This window comes from Herpailurus yagouaroundi, unplaced genomic scaffold (assembly GCF_014898765.1).
Source record: "Herpailurus yagouaroundi ecotype Mexico unplaced genomic scaffold, PumYag 142, whole genome shotgun sequence".
Classification (NCBI taxonomy): domain Eukaryota; kingdom Metazoa; phylum Chordata; class Mammalia; order Carnivora; family Felidae; genus Herpailurus; species Herpailurus yagouaroundi.
Genome location: NW_024412397.1, coordinates 53822177 through 53838936, shown reverse-complemented (window position 1 = coordinate 53838936; position 16760 = coordinate 53822177). Strand labels below are relative to the sequence as shown.

Here is a 16760-nt window from a genome sequence, read left to right as displayed (position 1 = left end):
ACAAAGTCTAAACCTTTTGGAAATGCACATGCCTGCAGAGGCTCAGTCATGACCAGGCATAGATGTTCTCCCCTTATTTCTATGGACTTCCCCATAAAACCTCTTGTTTCCCAGCTGATTTGGGGTCTCCCTTGGCTTCTCTACTTCTGTCCTAGAACATGCAGTGTGCTTCACCTGCTTGGCTACTATCAACTCTCTTTTTCTTCTTCTTCTTTTTTGTAATCTTTTAAAATATTTATTTATTTTAGAAAGAGAGAGAGAGAGCATGAGCAGGGGAGGGGCAGAGAGAGAGGGAAACACAGAATTCGAAGCAGGCTCCAGGCTCTGAGCTGTCAGCACAGAGCCCGACGTGGGGCTTGAACTCACGAGCTGTGAGATCATGACCTGAGTCTAAATCAGACGCTTAACTGACTGAGCCACCCAGGTGCCCCAACTCTCTTTTTCCACCAAAGCCTTTGAGATACATTTGATTCTTTTGTAACCTGAGTTTCCTCTTGACCTACTCTCTTAACCTCACACAAGTTACAATGCCCGTCCACCACTGACCTGAAACTGTCCTTTCTGCAGAAGCAATTTCTCCCTGCTAGTTAAAGCCACTGGCCTCACTGGACCCCTTAGCCTCCAGATCTCTCCTCCCGAAGTCTCTAAGATGTGGTCTCTTCCTCCAAAGACTTGGCTTTGCTCTCTCCCCTTCCTGGCTCCTCTTCTTCCTTTCCCTCCACCATCCCTAGAAACTCCACTCTGCCCCAACTCTCTCAAGGCCTTGCTGGCACAAACCTGTCACTCCCAGGCGCTAAGCCAGCACCAGCTGCCCATCTGCATTCTAGCTCCAACATCTCCAGCCCTGCACTTCTAACACCACTGGAAAGTATCCCTCAGTAACTGCAGGATTAGTTTCCAAAGGACTTTCACTTCCATACATCTCAGGTTCTAAGGAGACCTCTACTGACAACACCCGTGAAAGAAGAGAAGTTGCTCGGGCTTCTGGATTTATCTGAAATACCTAGGAAATTCCATGTTAAACAGCCTTTTAAGTATACAGTGGCTTTGACTTCAATCATCCACCAATCATAAAAATTTAGGAAACATTTAGTAATTAAAAAATAAGATAAGCCATTCCTTTCCTAGCTCTAACGAAACAGAACAAAGTCAACACTGAATTAGTTAATTTCAACATTTTCAGCTTGATCAGCTAGAACTGTCTTATTTTTTAAATTTCGCACTTACAATGCAGTGTCTAAAGTGTAAAAACACACTTGAATTGTGTTTGAATGTTGCTATTAGTGAAGCAAAACACCCTGGTCACTTATTTTGATTTTATTTAATAAAACAACAGAAACAGGGGCACCTGGGTAGCTCAGTCGGTTAAGCAGCTGACTTCAGCTCAGGTCGTGATTTCATGGTTTGTGAGTTTGGGCCCCACATCGGGCTCTGTGCTGATGGCTCAGAGCCTGGAGCCTGCTTCGGATTCTGTGTCTCCCTCGCTCTCTGCCCCTCCCCTACTCACACTCTGTCTCTGTCTCAAAAATAAATAAAACCTTAAAAAATTTTTTAAAAAGGAAAACAACAGAAACATCTATCATTTCTTAAAGCAGTGTTTGTTGTCTTTCCCAGTAGGTGGTGAAAATATGCTCCAACTGCCTCCCATTTAACCTGAGATCTGGAGGTGATTTGCTCCTCACTGACGACAAAGAATCTTTTTCACTGAGTTATGGTCAAATACAACAATTAAATCATCATTTGATTTTGCAAGCGCTAAAATAATTTCAGAAACCTTAAAAGAAAAAACATCTTTTAAATGAAAAGCATTACCTCTCCAAATTAAAAATTCATTTATCTGAGTCACCACAAGGAAGTATTAAGATTATAGCAAATCATAAAATGTAGTTCTTGTGTAAAACAAATGAAATATTCCTGACTAATAATTCTAATTTTAAATAAACCCGTTCAGGGGCGCCTAGGTGGCGCAGTCGGTTAAGCGTCCGACTTCAGCCAGGTCACGATCTCGCAGTCCATGAGTTCGAGCCCCACGTCAGGCTCTGGACTGATGGCTCAGAGCCTGGAGCCTGTTTCCGATTCTGTGTCTCCCTCTCTCTCTGCCCCTCCCCCGTTCATGCTCTGTCTCTCTCTGTCCCAAAAATAAATAAACGTTGAAAAAAAAAAAAGAGTTGGCAGTGTGAATAAAAAACGTGACCCAACATTATTAAATAAATAAATAAATAAATAAATAAATAAATAAACCCATTCAAATTGTGTTGAATACTTGGTTCGTGTCTCTACCACAACGTAAAAATCTTACTTGATTCTCATTTCAGTGACTGCCGGCCATGGACTGTGAGGTCTACAAATTACCACCTAGAGATACTGGCGATATGACAGTGCTGCACCTCTCTGAGAAATCCAAGTCATGAGCCAGAGATTCCATTTCTGCCTGATTCTCTCTATATTTGAAAGTGGGGGTCTCTTCTAGGTTGTTGCTGTTGGCCTAACAGGAACAACCCCTTCCCGATTTGCAGTTCCCACCACAGCCCAAGTGGAACCATCCAGAGACCACTTCCACCCCACAAGCCTGAAGGCTCATCTACTGCCTTCTGGAATAAGGTTTTCTGGAGTCCAGTTTCAGTCTGTCCCTTTGCCTTGCCAAAGACAGATCCGCCTACTGGCTATTCTTTGCTGTAATGACAACTGTGCTCTAAGACAAACAACTTATTCTTAGGGGGAAACAAATAATTGCAACCATCACATGTGTTCCCCAACAGCCATTGATTCACAACGCTTATCCTCTGATAACTTACACAAAAACACAAAGGCTTGCCGGAAGACAATTGAATGAGTGTGATGTATTTAACAGAATTTGCATTCTATTGCATTGCTTCCTCTTTGTTTTTTTTTTTTAAGATGGTGAAATCTTTATAAGCAGAAAGATTATTTTCACCAACAAGAAGACTATTTTCTCCTGATGACCTCTTGGCCGAATCCCCAAATCTAACATGAAAAATACAGCAACTCACTTTTAAGCAAGTTATAGCTGGGACTTCAGTTTAGAGAGCGACAACACTGGAAGAGGTCCGTTTTATGGGGACATTTGGGCAAAACTCGCCTGTTTTAGGACACGAGATGGAACAAAGCTCTCAGCTAATCCTACATTTCAAAGTTTTTAGCAGTATACATTTTGGAACCTTCTGTGTGCCCCAGAACACACAATATGGATCTAATTAGGTCCAGCTGCCTTATGTTAGTAATAAAATTGAAAGAAAAAAAAAAAAAAAACAACAGAGAGGTGGGGGTGGGAGCTTTGTTCACCCCTCCCATGCCCCGGTGATCACAAGCTCGCAAGTTGTGCGCATCCTCCACACTCAGGGCAACACACGCTTCCAAAATACCCCCAGCATGCCTGGGACCCCGCTCAGCGCTCAGACTTTTCAGCTGCTGAGTTTTCTCCCACTCTGGAAGAGATTTACGGATGGACCAGAGCTCAACGCTCCGACGCCACCCACCGCCCAGGCCCTGGCGCACTCCGCCAGCTCCTAGGCTCAACGACTTACACCAGCGCGGACGGACAGGGCATCTGGTTCCAGGGACAGTTGTATTGAGCCTGAATAAAACTCTCACTTCCCTCCAGCACAGAGCAGCTCACGTTCTTGTTCACGATGTAGGCGCACCAGTTCCTGGGGTGAAGGAGAGAGAGCGAGAAGGACACAGTGTCAACCCAGAGAACAATGAGGCTGGGGGAGCCGGGGCAAGCCGATAGGGCAGCGGGCGCATTGAGGGTCAGGGAGCCCGCCGTCCCTGCAGAGGTGGGAGCCCGACAAAGCGGCCATCAGGAGGGTACGCGGCTGCGCCTTTGGGGAGCGTGTACCTTAAGCCGACAAAAGACAGGGAAAAGAAAAGCTCCTACGGTCCCAGGGCTTCAGTAATTCCTGGGATCGCCCTGCTCTGCGGGACACTCTCTGCGCCCGTTAGCCCCGGAGGCAGCGCTGCTTGGAGCGCCGGCGAGGTTACCCGGGACGCCTCGCGCCGGCCGTAGAGCGCACGGTCTCGGGGGAGGCGCTGCCGCCGGGGCAGCCCGAGGGGGACCCCCCGGCTGCTGTTCATCGCCTTTGGCATGGAGCTTGCGGGCCGGCTGCTAGTGGAGAGTGGGGGTGGGCGGGGGCCCAGGGCTCTTGGAAGGAGCATCGCAGTGCTGGGAGCGAGAAGGACCGCACACTTACTTGTTCCTGGCGCCCGGCCGCGCGGGGTGCATGGGCTGAGGGCCGGCATGGCACAGCCCCGCACCGCCCAGGGTCAGCAGCGCCAACGCCCAGCGCCAGGGCGCGCGGGGCCAGAGCCTTGTCCTCGGCCACATTCTGCGCGCGGCGAGCGCGCCCCGCCTGCCGGATCCGGAGCGCTGCGGGTCAAGGCTAGCGCCGCGAGGCTGCGGGCGGACGGGGCGCGGCCGGAGAAGGCAGGAGGCTCGGGCGCTCCTCGGCGCCCCCGCTCCGCGGCCGCCCCCTCCGGCTTCTAGCTCCCACTTCTCCTTTTCCACCCCGTGCGCCCGCGCTTCTCCTCGGTCCCTCAATGACGCACAGGTCCCCCCCGGGTGCCGCCCTCTTTATTTCACTTCCCTCTCCGAAACGTGACTCTCCCTCCACCACGGCTCCCCGTCTCTGGTGCCCTTGCCTCTCGGCAGGGGGTTTGGGGTGAAAGGGCTGAAGAGTTTAGGAGAAGGGTCTAAGTTACAGAATTTCCAATTACTCATTCCTTTGGTCTCTTCCCAGAAGCGGAGCAACTCCGCCTCCCACCTTCCAGCAGGCGCGCCCCGGCCCCTGGGGAAGTGGCCGCAGTCGGCGAGTCTGGCAGTCCTCGCGTCGTGCCTGTTGTGCCCGGGTGCCGGCTCCCCGGAGCGAGTGAGGGACATCTTTATCAGTCCCTGGGAGAACCCGACTCGGGTTTCCTCTTCTGGCAAGACGTGGCCATTCCCTCACATTTGGAATTACAAGAGTTTACAGGGAAATGAACACGGGTCTTCTCTTTACTCAACTCTGCCTCGTGCATCCATTTCAGTTTCCAAGTCAACGTGCAGGGCAGCAGGGGACAGCCCCACCAGTTCACAACAACATCAGACTCTAATAAATGCTACACTGATTTTTGAAAGATAATCTCACAGCCTCTGCTTCTGATGTCCTACTCTGAACTTTCTTTTTCTGTCAACATTAAAGACATTTACTCCACAACGGTCACATTTGCTCCTAACCGTTCAAACACTGCTAGACGTTCATCTTTTCACTTACCTTCGTATTTTCTGCCTATTCTTGAGTTCCACTAATGTCTGCCCATTTCTTTTGGGGATCAAACAACTCCACAGAAAAATGTTACATAAAATCCCTGCCAAAGTGCTTGTATTCCAGGGATGTATTTGAGTTAACCTGCTATAATAAACACTAGATTGAGGTTATTTGCGGGCTGCACAAACTAACTACGGTATCTGTGAGTAAACAGGTTGCTGTTGGCTGTGAATTGTTATATGGACAATGAACATTTGCTATGCTCCCTCAACGAAGCCCTAGGTCCATTTTATTTCTAATAGGCTTTGATGATGTTGTTGGGCCTTTTGATTTGCAAATGGAAGAAAGAAAATTCCCTAAGTAGAAACTTCACAAGAGCCAAGCAGAAAATTATACCATGTAAGGACATAGTGTCTCCATGAACTTTCTCAATGGAAGATCAGACAAATATTGGACTGAAGTCATCCAAGTCTTCAAAAGAATCACCCTGAGGGGAAAAATCACAGAAAGAGATAAAAAGTGGTCTTGCATTACCTGGGCTGCATCTTTCTATGACTTCCCCCTCCTCCCCATCCTAACACCATTTTTGTTGATGAGTGTCATAAGGGAAGAAACAGCACAGAAATGAAGGAGAGTCACACACACACACACACACACACACACACACACACACAAATGATGTGTGTCTACAACCAGCAGCTAACAATCACAACTTCAGTACAGGTCATTCTCAAATGTGAGAGTAAGTTGAACTGATGAAGTCAAATCTATTTTTTCCATTAAAGTTATACTAGGAGGCTTAAGAAGCTGTAGTCTACTCCAAGAGTTTGAGGACCATCTTTCCACTGAGATGACCATAATACTGTATTTAGTCAGTGATAAATGGCACTTATCAGTAGATAAATTTTATTCTGAGCATCTGTTACATGCTAGGCATTGTATGAAGATAGTGAGGGTTCACAAGTGAGCCCAAACTGACCTGAGCTCTGTGTTTCCAGAACTTCCAGGAATTCCTGTACAGTGAAGGGTATAAAATTTCTGATGTACAGTCAATGAAGTGAGACCGTGTGTTTCTCCAGACACATGCCCATGTGTACCTGGCATGGGGCTGCTCTGGGAAGATGGAAGAAGACTTGGCTCTCAGGAGGATTTGAGGCCAAGATCCCAAGGGACCCTCTCCCCTTTCTCTTCTCTAGCTACAGGAAGGGACACATCAAACTCAGGAACCAGAAATTGCTCTTCCAGAAAGCAGTGGGAATATTCCTGAAGATAGAGAGCTTAAGCACATGAGGAAACAAACTAATTGGGTGGGCCATGTGGCCCCAGCCATAAGGAATAATAGGGTTATAATTGGGAGAAGGCTGTAAGTGTGAATTCTTTAGAAGCCGCCAACTACTTTAAATAAGCACTTGAAAACTGTCAGTTTCCTATCACAATTTGAAGGAGTTTCTTCTGCTTTTAAAATCAAAGTGCCCCATAGTAAGTTCCACACTTAACTGTGTGACCAACTTAGCTAAAGCAAAAATGCAAAGTTAGACCTACTTCCTAAAATCTATTCCCTCACTATTGGTCATGATAAAAATGCTCATCAGGCTCTGTACTTAGGGGCATGTCTCATGAAGCAATGAGCCTGCTAGGCTCCCAGAACCCCCAGATTCCCCTTTAGTTACCTGGTGGAGGAGGGTGAGTGATTACAGAGGCAGCAGGGGCATACTTTCCCCCATCCTCGCATTCAGTCATCCGAGCACATGACATTTGATCAAGATGAACCGATTCGTATCTAGGATGTATGTGGTCAAGAGTCATAAGACCAGCCTGGGTGTCCCATCCTTCCCACTTCTTGTCTTTGCTCTTGAGAACTCCAAAAAGAAGCCCTCCCCTCCCACCCCCTGCTCCAACAACTTCGAGGTGTACTTTTACGTGTCTTTACCACTTCTTTGTGCTGCTTATCTAATGATAGAAAAAGAAAGTCCTTGAAGACTGGATATCTTGAATAAATTTTGATTGCAAAGCATTCCTAACATAATACACCCTAAGAAAATGTCTTACACATTCATAAGTTAGTGATAAGATGCCCTACATTAAAAAGAAATGCAGCTTGGTAGGGAAAAAGAGACAGAAATATCTCTGAGAAAAATTAACTGCACTATTTAGCTTGATCTGTTTTGGGATGATGAAGTTTGGTTGATACAATTTCATTTAGTTACATTTGATATAGGCATCGCATTGCATAAGACACCTTCAGAATGAATTCAGAGAGAAGACCCTAGACTTCAAAATTTACAAACAGGTACTTTCCTGTCTTGTCAAAGACTTTGCTAAAATAGACCAAAACAGAATAAAGAACTGATCTCTTCAATTTTTTTTTCTAAATTTAATCACTTACAAATATCCCACTTACTATACATACCTAAAGATTCAAAGTCTCCAATCTTCTGAAACCAAGACTGATCTCATTTATTGATTGATTGATTTAATGACATTGTTAAGGATTGTGGCCATTATTTTAATCATCTTTCTTGAGAGATAACAGGAGCAAATTCCCCTATATTGATCAGGGGTGTGTGACTTAATACATTATAAACTATCACATGAGAACTTCAAAACTGTGAAAAGTTAAAATCATGCCTGAAATCACACTTGAAAACAAACGGTGTCATTAACAGCTCATGCAATGGAGTTAACGTACTGTTCAAAATTGGGTACCCTCACCTCTTAGCTGAATGATCTCAAACAAGTCAGCAGACCTCTCTATCCTCCATTTTCTGCTCTGAAAAGGGGAACCCCTTGTGTGGCCACTGGGAGGATGAGTTGGGTTACCACACGTAAACTGCTTAGCACAGTGCCTGGCATACACAAGGGCCAAGTGGAGGATAAATATTCATAATCCTTACTGTTACTGCCCTAGCACTGCCAACAAATTTGCAATCAGGTTCAGGAGTTTTGTCATTCTTTTTTTGTGCCGAGTGAAGTGAGCAGCTGACCATCTACTACAGTTTTTTTGTTTTTTGTTTTTCCTGAGTAAGAAATATAAAGAAATGGCTGCCATGAAGGCACATGCGTGACTCATTCAGAATGACTCTAAATGTCATAGTTGGGAATGCAATACTGGGCTTTTGACTTCCAGCCCAGTTTTCTTTTTATTGGCCCCCAGGGGAAAACATATAGCTTGGTTTATTGTTCAGGAGATTTCATCCTCTACATTGCAAAGAAATTTATTTTAAGACAATTCAATGAGATCTTTGGTTGGATTGATAACTCTACAAAAATAAACTTAGATCATCAGGCAACTCAATTGTGGATATCTTCTTCCTCAAAAACATGAAATTTGTTTCTAATTCCATATCTCTTAATTTTTTTCAGATGTTTCCTTGTTCTAAGAATGCTTCCTATAGCCAAATAATATGTTTGGGAATTCACTGCTGTCACACTTATGGTGTGGTTTTGAACACATTTTTTCTTCATAAGAAATAACTGACAAAAATAGGCTCTTAGAATTCTATTTGCTTCCAAGAGAGCTGTAATAGCTTAGGCATAATGTCTTCCTATATGAGCCACCTCAAACTATGTTGTAGTTCATCATCTATTTATGGAATAAGAGTTGATTATTCTGGAACCAACAAAATGTTTTCAATAGGCAGAATGTGTTTGATGATTATGAAATACATGATATTTTAGCACAATCTCAATCTATACTCACTAGAAAAGTATTCATGAGCAAATTGATACTTTCTAGTATTTCAGATTGTGCAGTTCTAAACAATGTTGTATGTAAGTATGGTCAATTTTCATTATTTAATGTAGTATGTTCTATAAAGTTGCTGCCAGCACTGAATTAGCAAATACAGAACAATTGCTCCTATAAGAAATACAGGGTTAGGTTCCTATAAGCCTCTGGTCACAATGTTTTTGTGAACCAGTCAATACATAACCTTGTTTTATGTGTGTTTCTATTTAAAGATACCTTATTTAATACACATTACTGATTCATCAACATTGAACTCATGGCCAACACCACTGTAACTCATGCTTGAACAAGCTTAACTAATACATATTTTCTCCATAAGGCACATGACAGCCTTCCTGTGCTTAGGAACACTAGCTAGCACTTCAGCACTATGTTTGCGGATCATTTTAAATAGCAAAACTGCCAACAAAAAGCACAAAAAGGCAAACAAAAAGGGACACCACATTTACCATGAAAAGGACACTTACTTACTTATAAGCTGAGAGGGAAAACAAGAAGGCAGAGCACTGTCTCACTGGGTGGGAATGCACACATCAGACAAGGAAGGTTTTTACCACTCTGGACAAGTCCACAAATGACTATGAAAGTGTTAAAAGTATTGCTTTTGGATCTAAAAATAAATTTAGCAAGTAGGCAATTTTACAAATACAGAATCTATGAATAATGGGGATGAACTATATTTCAGCTTAAGTCCAGGAACAGTAAGAAAATGTTACATTTGGGAGGATAAGGGGGAAAAGTTCTTGCAATTTTGTGGCCAAAAGATGCGTTTTATCCGTAAGCAGATTGGGTAAATTCTGTATATTGAATGCTATACCAGGCAATGTGGGAGCGAGAGGAAAATCAGATTTTGTTCTTTCTTAATTGACTGAGATGCAGGACATACATGTATGAAATGATCTTAATTGACTGAGATGCAGGACATACATGTATGAAATGATTTAACATATAGTTACATTCAGTACATGGAATATACCATAGTAAAAACTGTTTAGTTAGGTGATAAAGAAATAGATCTGAGGCAATCAGAAAATTTGCACATTAGGACAGAGAAGTGTGGGTGCTTTTTTTTTTTTTTTTTTTTTCAGTTTCTTTAAGTAATCTCTACACCCAGCATAGGGCCCAAACTCACAATTCTGAGATCAAGAGTCACATAGTCCTCCAACTGAGCGAGCCAGGTGTCCTTAGAAGTGTGGGTTTAAGCTAAGTGTTATATTTTTTGTTCTGCTTTCCTTTAAGTCATCTATGATATCAAAAGTGAATGTAATCGCTAGTGAGGAAGGGTACAAGTTAATGTAACCTTGTACCTTCCATGTTTTTAATAATAAAGGCAGGGTTCAGCTGGTAGACTAGCTAGATTATAAGGCATGTGGTCCTAGACATAGCCAGGGGGTAGGTGAGGCAGAGAGGCCAGGTAGGGTTCAGGAGTAATGAACAAAAGGAAAAAGTGCAGTACAGGCTGGTTGGAGAAACAAACAAACAAACAAACAAACAAACAAACTGGTTCTCTTTTTCCCTTATCTAACAATAGGTAGAATGACCAGATGTTCTGATTTGCCTAGGCCAGTCCCAGGTTACTCCTGTTGTGGATCAGTTAACACTATTAATTATTTTTAGTGTCTCCTTTCATCTTCAAAAGTGCCTGGGTTTGGACAATAAATTATAGGGTCATTCTAAGAGCCCTAAAATGAACGGAAAGCCACACTATGTTTAGCCTTTATAAAAGGCTGGAACATTAATAAATGTCAATGCAAATAATAAAATCAGAAAATGAGAAAGAACTGGTCTTCAGTAAGTCAAAACTTTACTTGCAGCAGCCTCTTCTGTTACTGCCTCATGAACATTTTGGTAACTTTTTAAAGTTTATATTATCTAAAAAAACAAAGCTCATTAAGCACCAGAGACTTGATTGTTTAGTTGGCTGTTGACGAAGGTGAATATTTGCATGAGGTTCCTTGGTTCTGTCTTTTCAGACTTAATCACTCTTAAACTCATCCTCAGGAGCTAAGTAAGTAGAACACAGCACCGTGGTGCTCCACTCTATTTAAACACTCTGGCTTGGTCACAGCACATTTAAATAGTGCAGAGCAAGGAAGAGCCTGCTGAAATGAAGCTCTCTAAGCCCCTTTGACATCTCTGGACATTTACTGGTTAAAAAAACTAAAACAACATAAATAATATGCCATGGGCAGATAAAAGTTCCTAATACCTTTTGACTAATGGAAAATACAGGTGAGACAAGAGTTTCATACTCAGGAATGTTGAGGGGTCAAGCAGGAAAGTGCCTTAGTCTTCTATTACACTCTCACATGTTTTCTGAGAATATTACATGAATATTCTGAGGTTATACTTTCCAAAGGGCTGTTTGAGGGCAAAGTGGTGCCAGGATCCCTGTGAGAAATAGGAAGAACATCAGAAAATAAGCTATCAGAACTCAGTTCCAACGTGTTTGAACCCAAAAAGAATCCAGGGTTTCCTAGGGATTCCAATTTCATAAAGGATTTTTAAAAGTAAATGTTTGTACCTTGTGGTCTATTCCTGTAAATCGTTTCAAAGTATAGCATTTTTATAAATAAGTGCCTATGTCATAGATGACTCAATGAATTTTCACGAACTGAACATGGTCACATAACCAGCACCCAGATCATGAAACAAAACATGACAAGCACCCCAGGGCCTCGCAAGGTTCCTTCTAATCATTAATCCATCCCCAAAGTCACACTGATTCTGACCTCCAACACCATTGATTAGTTTTTTTTAAATATATATATTTTTAATGTTTATTCATTTTTGAGAGACAGAGCACAAGCAGGGGAGGGGCAGAGAGAGAGGGAGACACAGAATCTGAAGCAGGCTCCAGGCTCTGAGCTGTCAGCACAGGGCCCGACGTGGGGCTTGAACCCATGAAACCGTGAGATCGTGACCTAAGCTAAAGTCAGATGCTTAACTGACTAAGCCACCCAGGTGCCCCTCGATTAGTTTTGAATATTGAATACATGTTTATTGAAGAAAAAACCCCACTATTTCTTACTCATCTTATATTTTATCCCTATACTTGGCACAGTGTCTCCCACATAACATTTTATTTAAAAACATTGGTTGAATAAGTGAAAGAAAGCAGACAGATGTCTGACTTTTATAAGACAGTTGATCAAGTTAACATACATTTTATATATAGGAGGAAATGTAGCATTAAATTTGGGGTGAACTGGGATCTGGGGAGGCTAACTTGAAAACTCAAACTTAGACCAGAAGAGTATACACTTCAGTTTTATCTTTTAACAAATGTAAATGACTCAAATAAATCTAAGCCTCTGTGGTTTTCCTTGGGCCTTAACCAACTCTGCTCACATCATATCCACTGTAACTGATGAGTCCAACCTCCAGAGACCTTGTTTCTCTCTTTCACTCATAAATGGACCCATGTTAGAGAGGCCCTCCCATCTGACCAATGCAGCCAAGAAATGACTATTTTCAGTCCTTCTCCACCCCGCTCTGAGGCCAGGTCAGTTGGAGAAAAAAAATAAGAGTCACCCTCTCCCTGGGCCACAGCATGTGATCTCCAGCCAGAGTGCTTCTTGCCCTAATGAATGAGGTAATAAGGGGCCAAATGAGGTTTCAATCATATGTCACCTCAGAATGACAGTTTTCCTTAGCTGTACTTTTAAAAAGCTGGAGTTAAGAACCAAACATTGCCAAATCCCTGCTTAGCCAGAAAGATCTGTCAACTGTAGAGATAACAAATCAGAGGAAAATCCATTTCAGGCTTTGATCTGCTGTTCCTCAATGATTCCCAGAGAAATACAAATAAATTATGTCCACTGAAGGACAGATTCATTATGAATAATCTCATTCAGTTGGAGTTTTAAATACTTTTTTCAGATACTTCAAAAATTGTTGGGGCACCTGGGTGACTCAGTCGATTGGGCCTCTGACTTTGGCTCAGGTCATGGTCTCACCATTCATGTGTTAGAGCCTCGCATCAGGCTCAGAGTCTGGAGCTTGCTTCAGATTCCATGTCTCCCTCTCTCTCTGCCCCTCCTCTGCATGTACTCTCTCTCTATATATAAAAATAATAATAAATATTTAAAAAATTATAAGGGAGCGAGTCTGGACAATAAAAACATTTTTTTTTTTTTTTAGAGGATGGTTTCCTCTAATTTCCCACTTCCTCCTTGCACAGAGGTATGTTGTATTGTATCAGAGATGAGACTTCAAAGAGCAAAATGACACCCCAAACTGGAGAAACACACAAATCCATTTCAACCACATTAAAACTAGTCTTCAAAAATAACAATGTTAAATCCAGAAGCAAATCTAATTTGCCTGAGGAGGGCTGAGAAGGCAAAGTGGTTTTTTCTCTTTTTTACCTTTTCCATGTTTGATTGAGGTCCTTAAACAATACAATCTTTGCATAACCTATTTCCTCTGTGTGGAATTTTCTCCATGACTGGAGAACTTTAACTCCATCTCCAAGACCCTGGAGTCTTCATCCATTCTCTGAAGCTTTCTTGGGTACCTCTAGGTCCTCTCACGTTTGCAACATACAACTGATAAAGAATTGATAGAGGAAATTAACAAATCAACAACTAACAAGAAAAAGACAATCCAAAAGAAAAATGCACAAGAGACTAGAATGTGTACTTCGCAAAAGAGGAAACTCAAATGGCCAATTAAAAAATGTGCTAAATCTCATTAACATCCTGGAAATGTAAATTGATACCTAATTAGTATCAGGGGCTCCTGGGTGGCTCAATTAGTTAAGCTTCTGACTCTGGCTCAGGTCATGATCTCATGGTTCTCGGGTATGAGGCCCACATTGGGTTCTCTGCTGTCAGTGCAGAGAATGAAAGAAGCAAGTTAGAGAAAGATATTCCATTAAAGTATGATTTGTAAAATTTATGCAGGGGTGCGTGGGTGGCTCACTCGGTTAAATGTCCAACTCCTGATTTCGGCTCAGGTCATGATCTTACGGTTCTTGAGTTCGAGCCCCACATTGGGCTCTACGCTGACAATGCGGAGCCTGCTTGGGATTCTCTCTCCCTCCCTGTCTCTCTGCCCCTCCCCTGAGCTTGTTCTCTCTCTCCCAAAATAAATAAATAAACTTAAAAAATAAAATAAAATAAAATGTATGTAAAGTTCAAAAATGCCATAACTAAACTATGTTCTTTGAGGATACACACTATAGGATAAAATTATATAAAGACAAGAGAGAAACAAGGCAGGATAGTGGTTTCCTCCAGAGAGGGAGCGCTGAGAGATTAGAAGGGCACATGGGTGCATCTAGAGCAGCATTCTTGTTTTTGACAGATATTTTGTTTTTGTAGGTATTTAGTTATTAAGTGGATGTTTGTTTCATACATATTTTTACACACTGATATAAATAAAACATATACTATACTATATACATTTCACAATAAGAATCTTTTAAAAAGCATACTTGGCAAAACGGGATTCTGTATCCTTTAAGTCATCCCGGAAAAAAAAAAATGATTTGGGTGCTGCTTTGAAACATAGAAATGTTTAAGGAAATTATGGTGCATTTGTCTATGTCTAGAAAGTTCTACAAACCTGACTCCATTCTGTACTCATATTGAAGCTTAAAACATATTTGTTAACTTGTTAAAACATTTTTGACTGTTTATTCAAAGAGTCAAAAATACACTGGGGAGGGCTTGGTTCTGAGAGAGGGACTGGTCTTCATGACCTCTGAACTCCTGACTAGCTCTATGATGGCAAGATATCATAAATCACTTTATTCCCTCTTTCATTGCTTAGGATTTTTCTATTCATTTCCTCTTTTCTTTTCAGCTTATTCCAAAATTTAGATTTTCCACTACTTTTTAAAAAGGATTATTAGATCTTTAAATTTCTGTTTTTAGGGTTATTAGATTTTTAAATTTCTTTTTTTAAAGAATCGAGTTATAATTGACATATAACATTATATTAGTTCCAGGTATAGAGCATAATCGGTCAATATTTGTATATATTGCAACATGACCTCACAAGTCTAGTTGATATCCATCACCATACATAGTTACAATTTTTTTTCTAGAGATGAGAACTTTAAAGAGCTACTCTCTTAGCAACTTTGAATATGCAATGCAGTAGTATTAACTATAGTCACGATGCTGTATATTACAACCCCATGACTTCTTTATTTTGTAAGAAGAACTTTGCACCTCTCAATCCCCTTTATGCATTTTGCCCACGTCCCCACAGCTCCTCTCTTTTAGCAACTACCAGTCTGTTCTCTGTATGTATGAGTTTGGGTTTTGTTTTGTTTTTTAGATTCCAGATATAAGTGAAATCACACAGTATTTGTCTCTGACTTATTTCACTTAGCAGAATATCTTCAAGGTCTATCACAAATGGCAAGATTGTGTTTTTTTAATAGATGAATATTTCTTTGTGTGTGGGTGTGTATGTATATATACATATACACACACCATACCTTCTTTATCAATTTATTCATGGATGGACATTTAGGTTGTTTTCATACCTCGGTTATTGTGAATAGTGCTGCAATAAACATGGGAGTGCATATATCTTTTTGAGTTACCATTTTAGTTTTCTTCAGATAAATAACCAGAAGATCATATAATACTTTTATTTTTAATCATTTGAGGACTCTCCATAGCATTTTCCATAGTTGCTATACCAATTTAAATTCCACCAATGGTGAACAAGGGTTCATTTTCTACACATCCTCAACAACTCTTATTATTTATTGTCTTTGATAATAGCCATTGTGATATGTGTGAGGTGATAGGTCATTGTGATTTTGATTTGCATTTCCCTGATGATTAGTGATGTTGAATACCTTTTCATGTGCCTATTGTTCATCTGTATGTTTTCTTTGGAAAAATGTTTATTCAGATCCTTGCCCATTTTTTAATTGGATTGTTTTTATTATTGAGTTGTGTGAGGTTTTTTTTAAATATATTTCAGATATAAACACCTTACTGGATATATGATTTGTAAGTATCTTCTCCCATTCAGTAGGTTGCCTTTTTATTTTATGGGTGGTTTCCTTTCTTGTGCAGAAGGTTTTTAGATTGATGTAGTCCCGCTTATTTATTTAAGCTTTCCTTGTCTTTGGTCCAAAAAAAAAAAAAAAAAAATTATTGCCAAGACTGATGTCAAGGAGCTTACCACCTGTTTTCTTCTGGGAATTTTAAGTTTCAGGTCTTACCTTCAGGTCTTTATTTTGAATTAATTTTTGTGTATGGTGGCTGGCCAGTTTTCCCAACACCATTTATTGAAGAGACTGTCTTTTTCCCACTGTATAATCTTGGCTCTTTCATCATAAATTAATTGACTGTGTATGCATGGGCTTATTTCCTGTTCCATTAATCTACCTGTTTTTATGCAAATACCATACTGCTTTTATTTCCATTTTTATTGAGTTGTAAGAGTTTTTAAAAATATTATAGATATAAGCCCCTTTCAGATGTATGATTTGTACACATTTTCTCCCATTCTGGTGGTTGTCACTTCTCTTTGATAGTTTCCTTTGAAGCAAAAAACTCTAATTTTGATGGCCCAATTCATCTTACTTCCTGTTGTTGCTCTAGGTGTCATGCCTAAGAATTCTTTGCCAAATCCTGTATCATGAAGATTTATTCCTATCTTTCCTTCTATGAGTTTATTTTTGTTCTTGTATTTAGATTTTTGGTCCATTTTGAGTTAATTTTAGTACATGGTATCAGATAAAGGTCCAACGTAATTCTTTTGTATGTGGTTAT

At 41.1% G+C, this 16760-nt stretch overlaps 1 protein-coding gene across 1 annotated transcript in view; it reads right to left on the bottom strand.

The window, feature by feature from the left end:
* Positions 1-4728, bottom strand: part of EMILIN2 (elastin microfibril interfacer 2) — a 52199-nt gene extending 47471 nt beyond the window's left edge. The window contains exons 1-2 of the mRNA XM_040479286.1: positions 4212-4728; positions 3546-3668 (exon numbers count right to left, since the gene is read on the bottom strand). Of these exons, the coding sequence (XP_040335220.1) occupies positions 3546-3668; positions 4212-4345 (257 nt within the window). The 5' untranslated portion in view covers positions 4346-4728. The remainder of the gene's footprint in view (positions 1-3545; positions 3669-4211) is intronic.
* Between the last annotated feature and the right edge of the window lie 12032 nt (positions 4729-16760).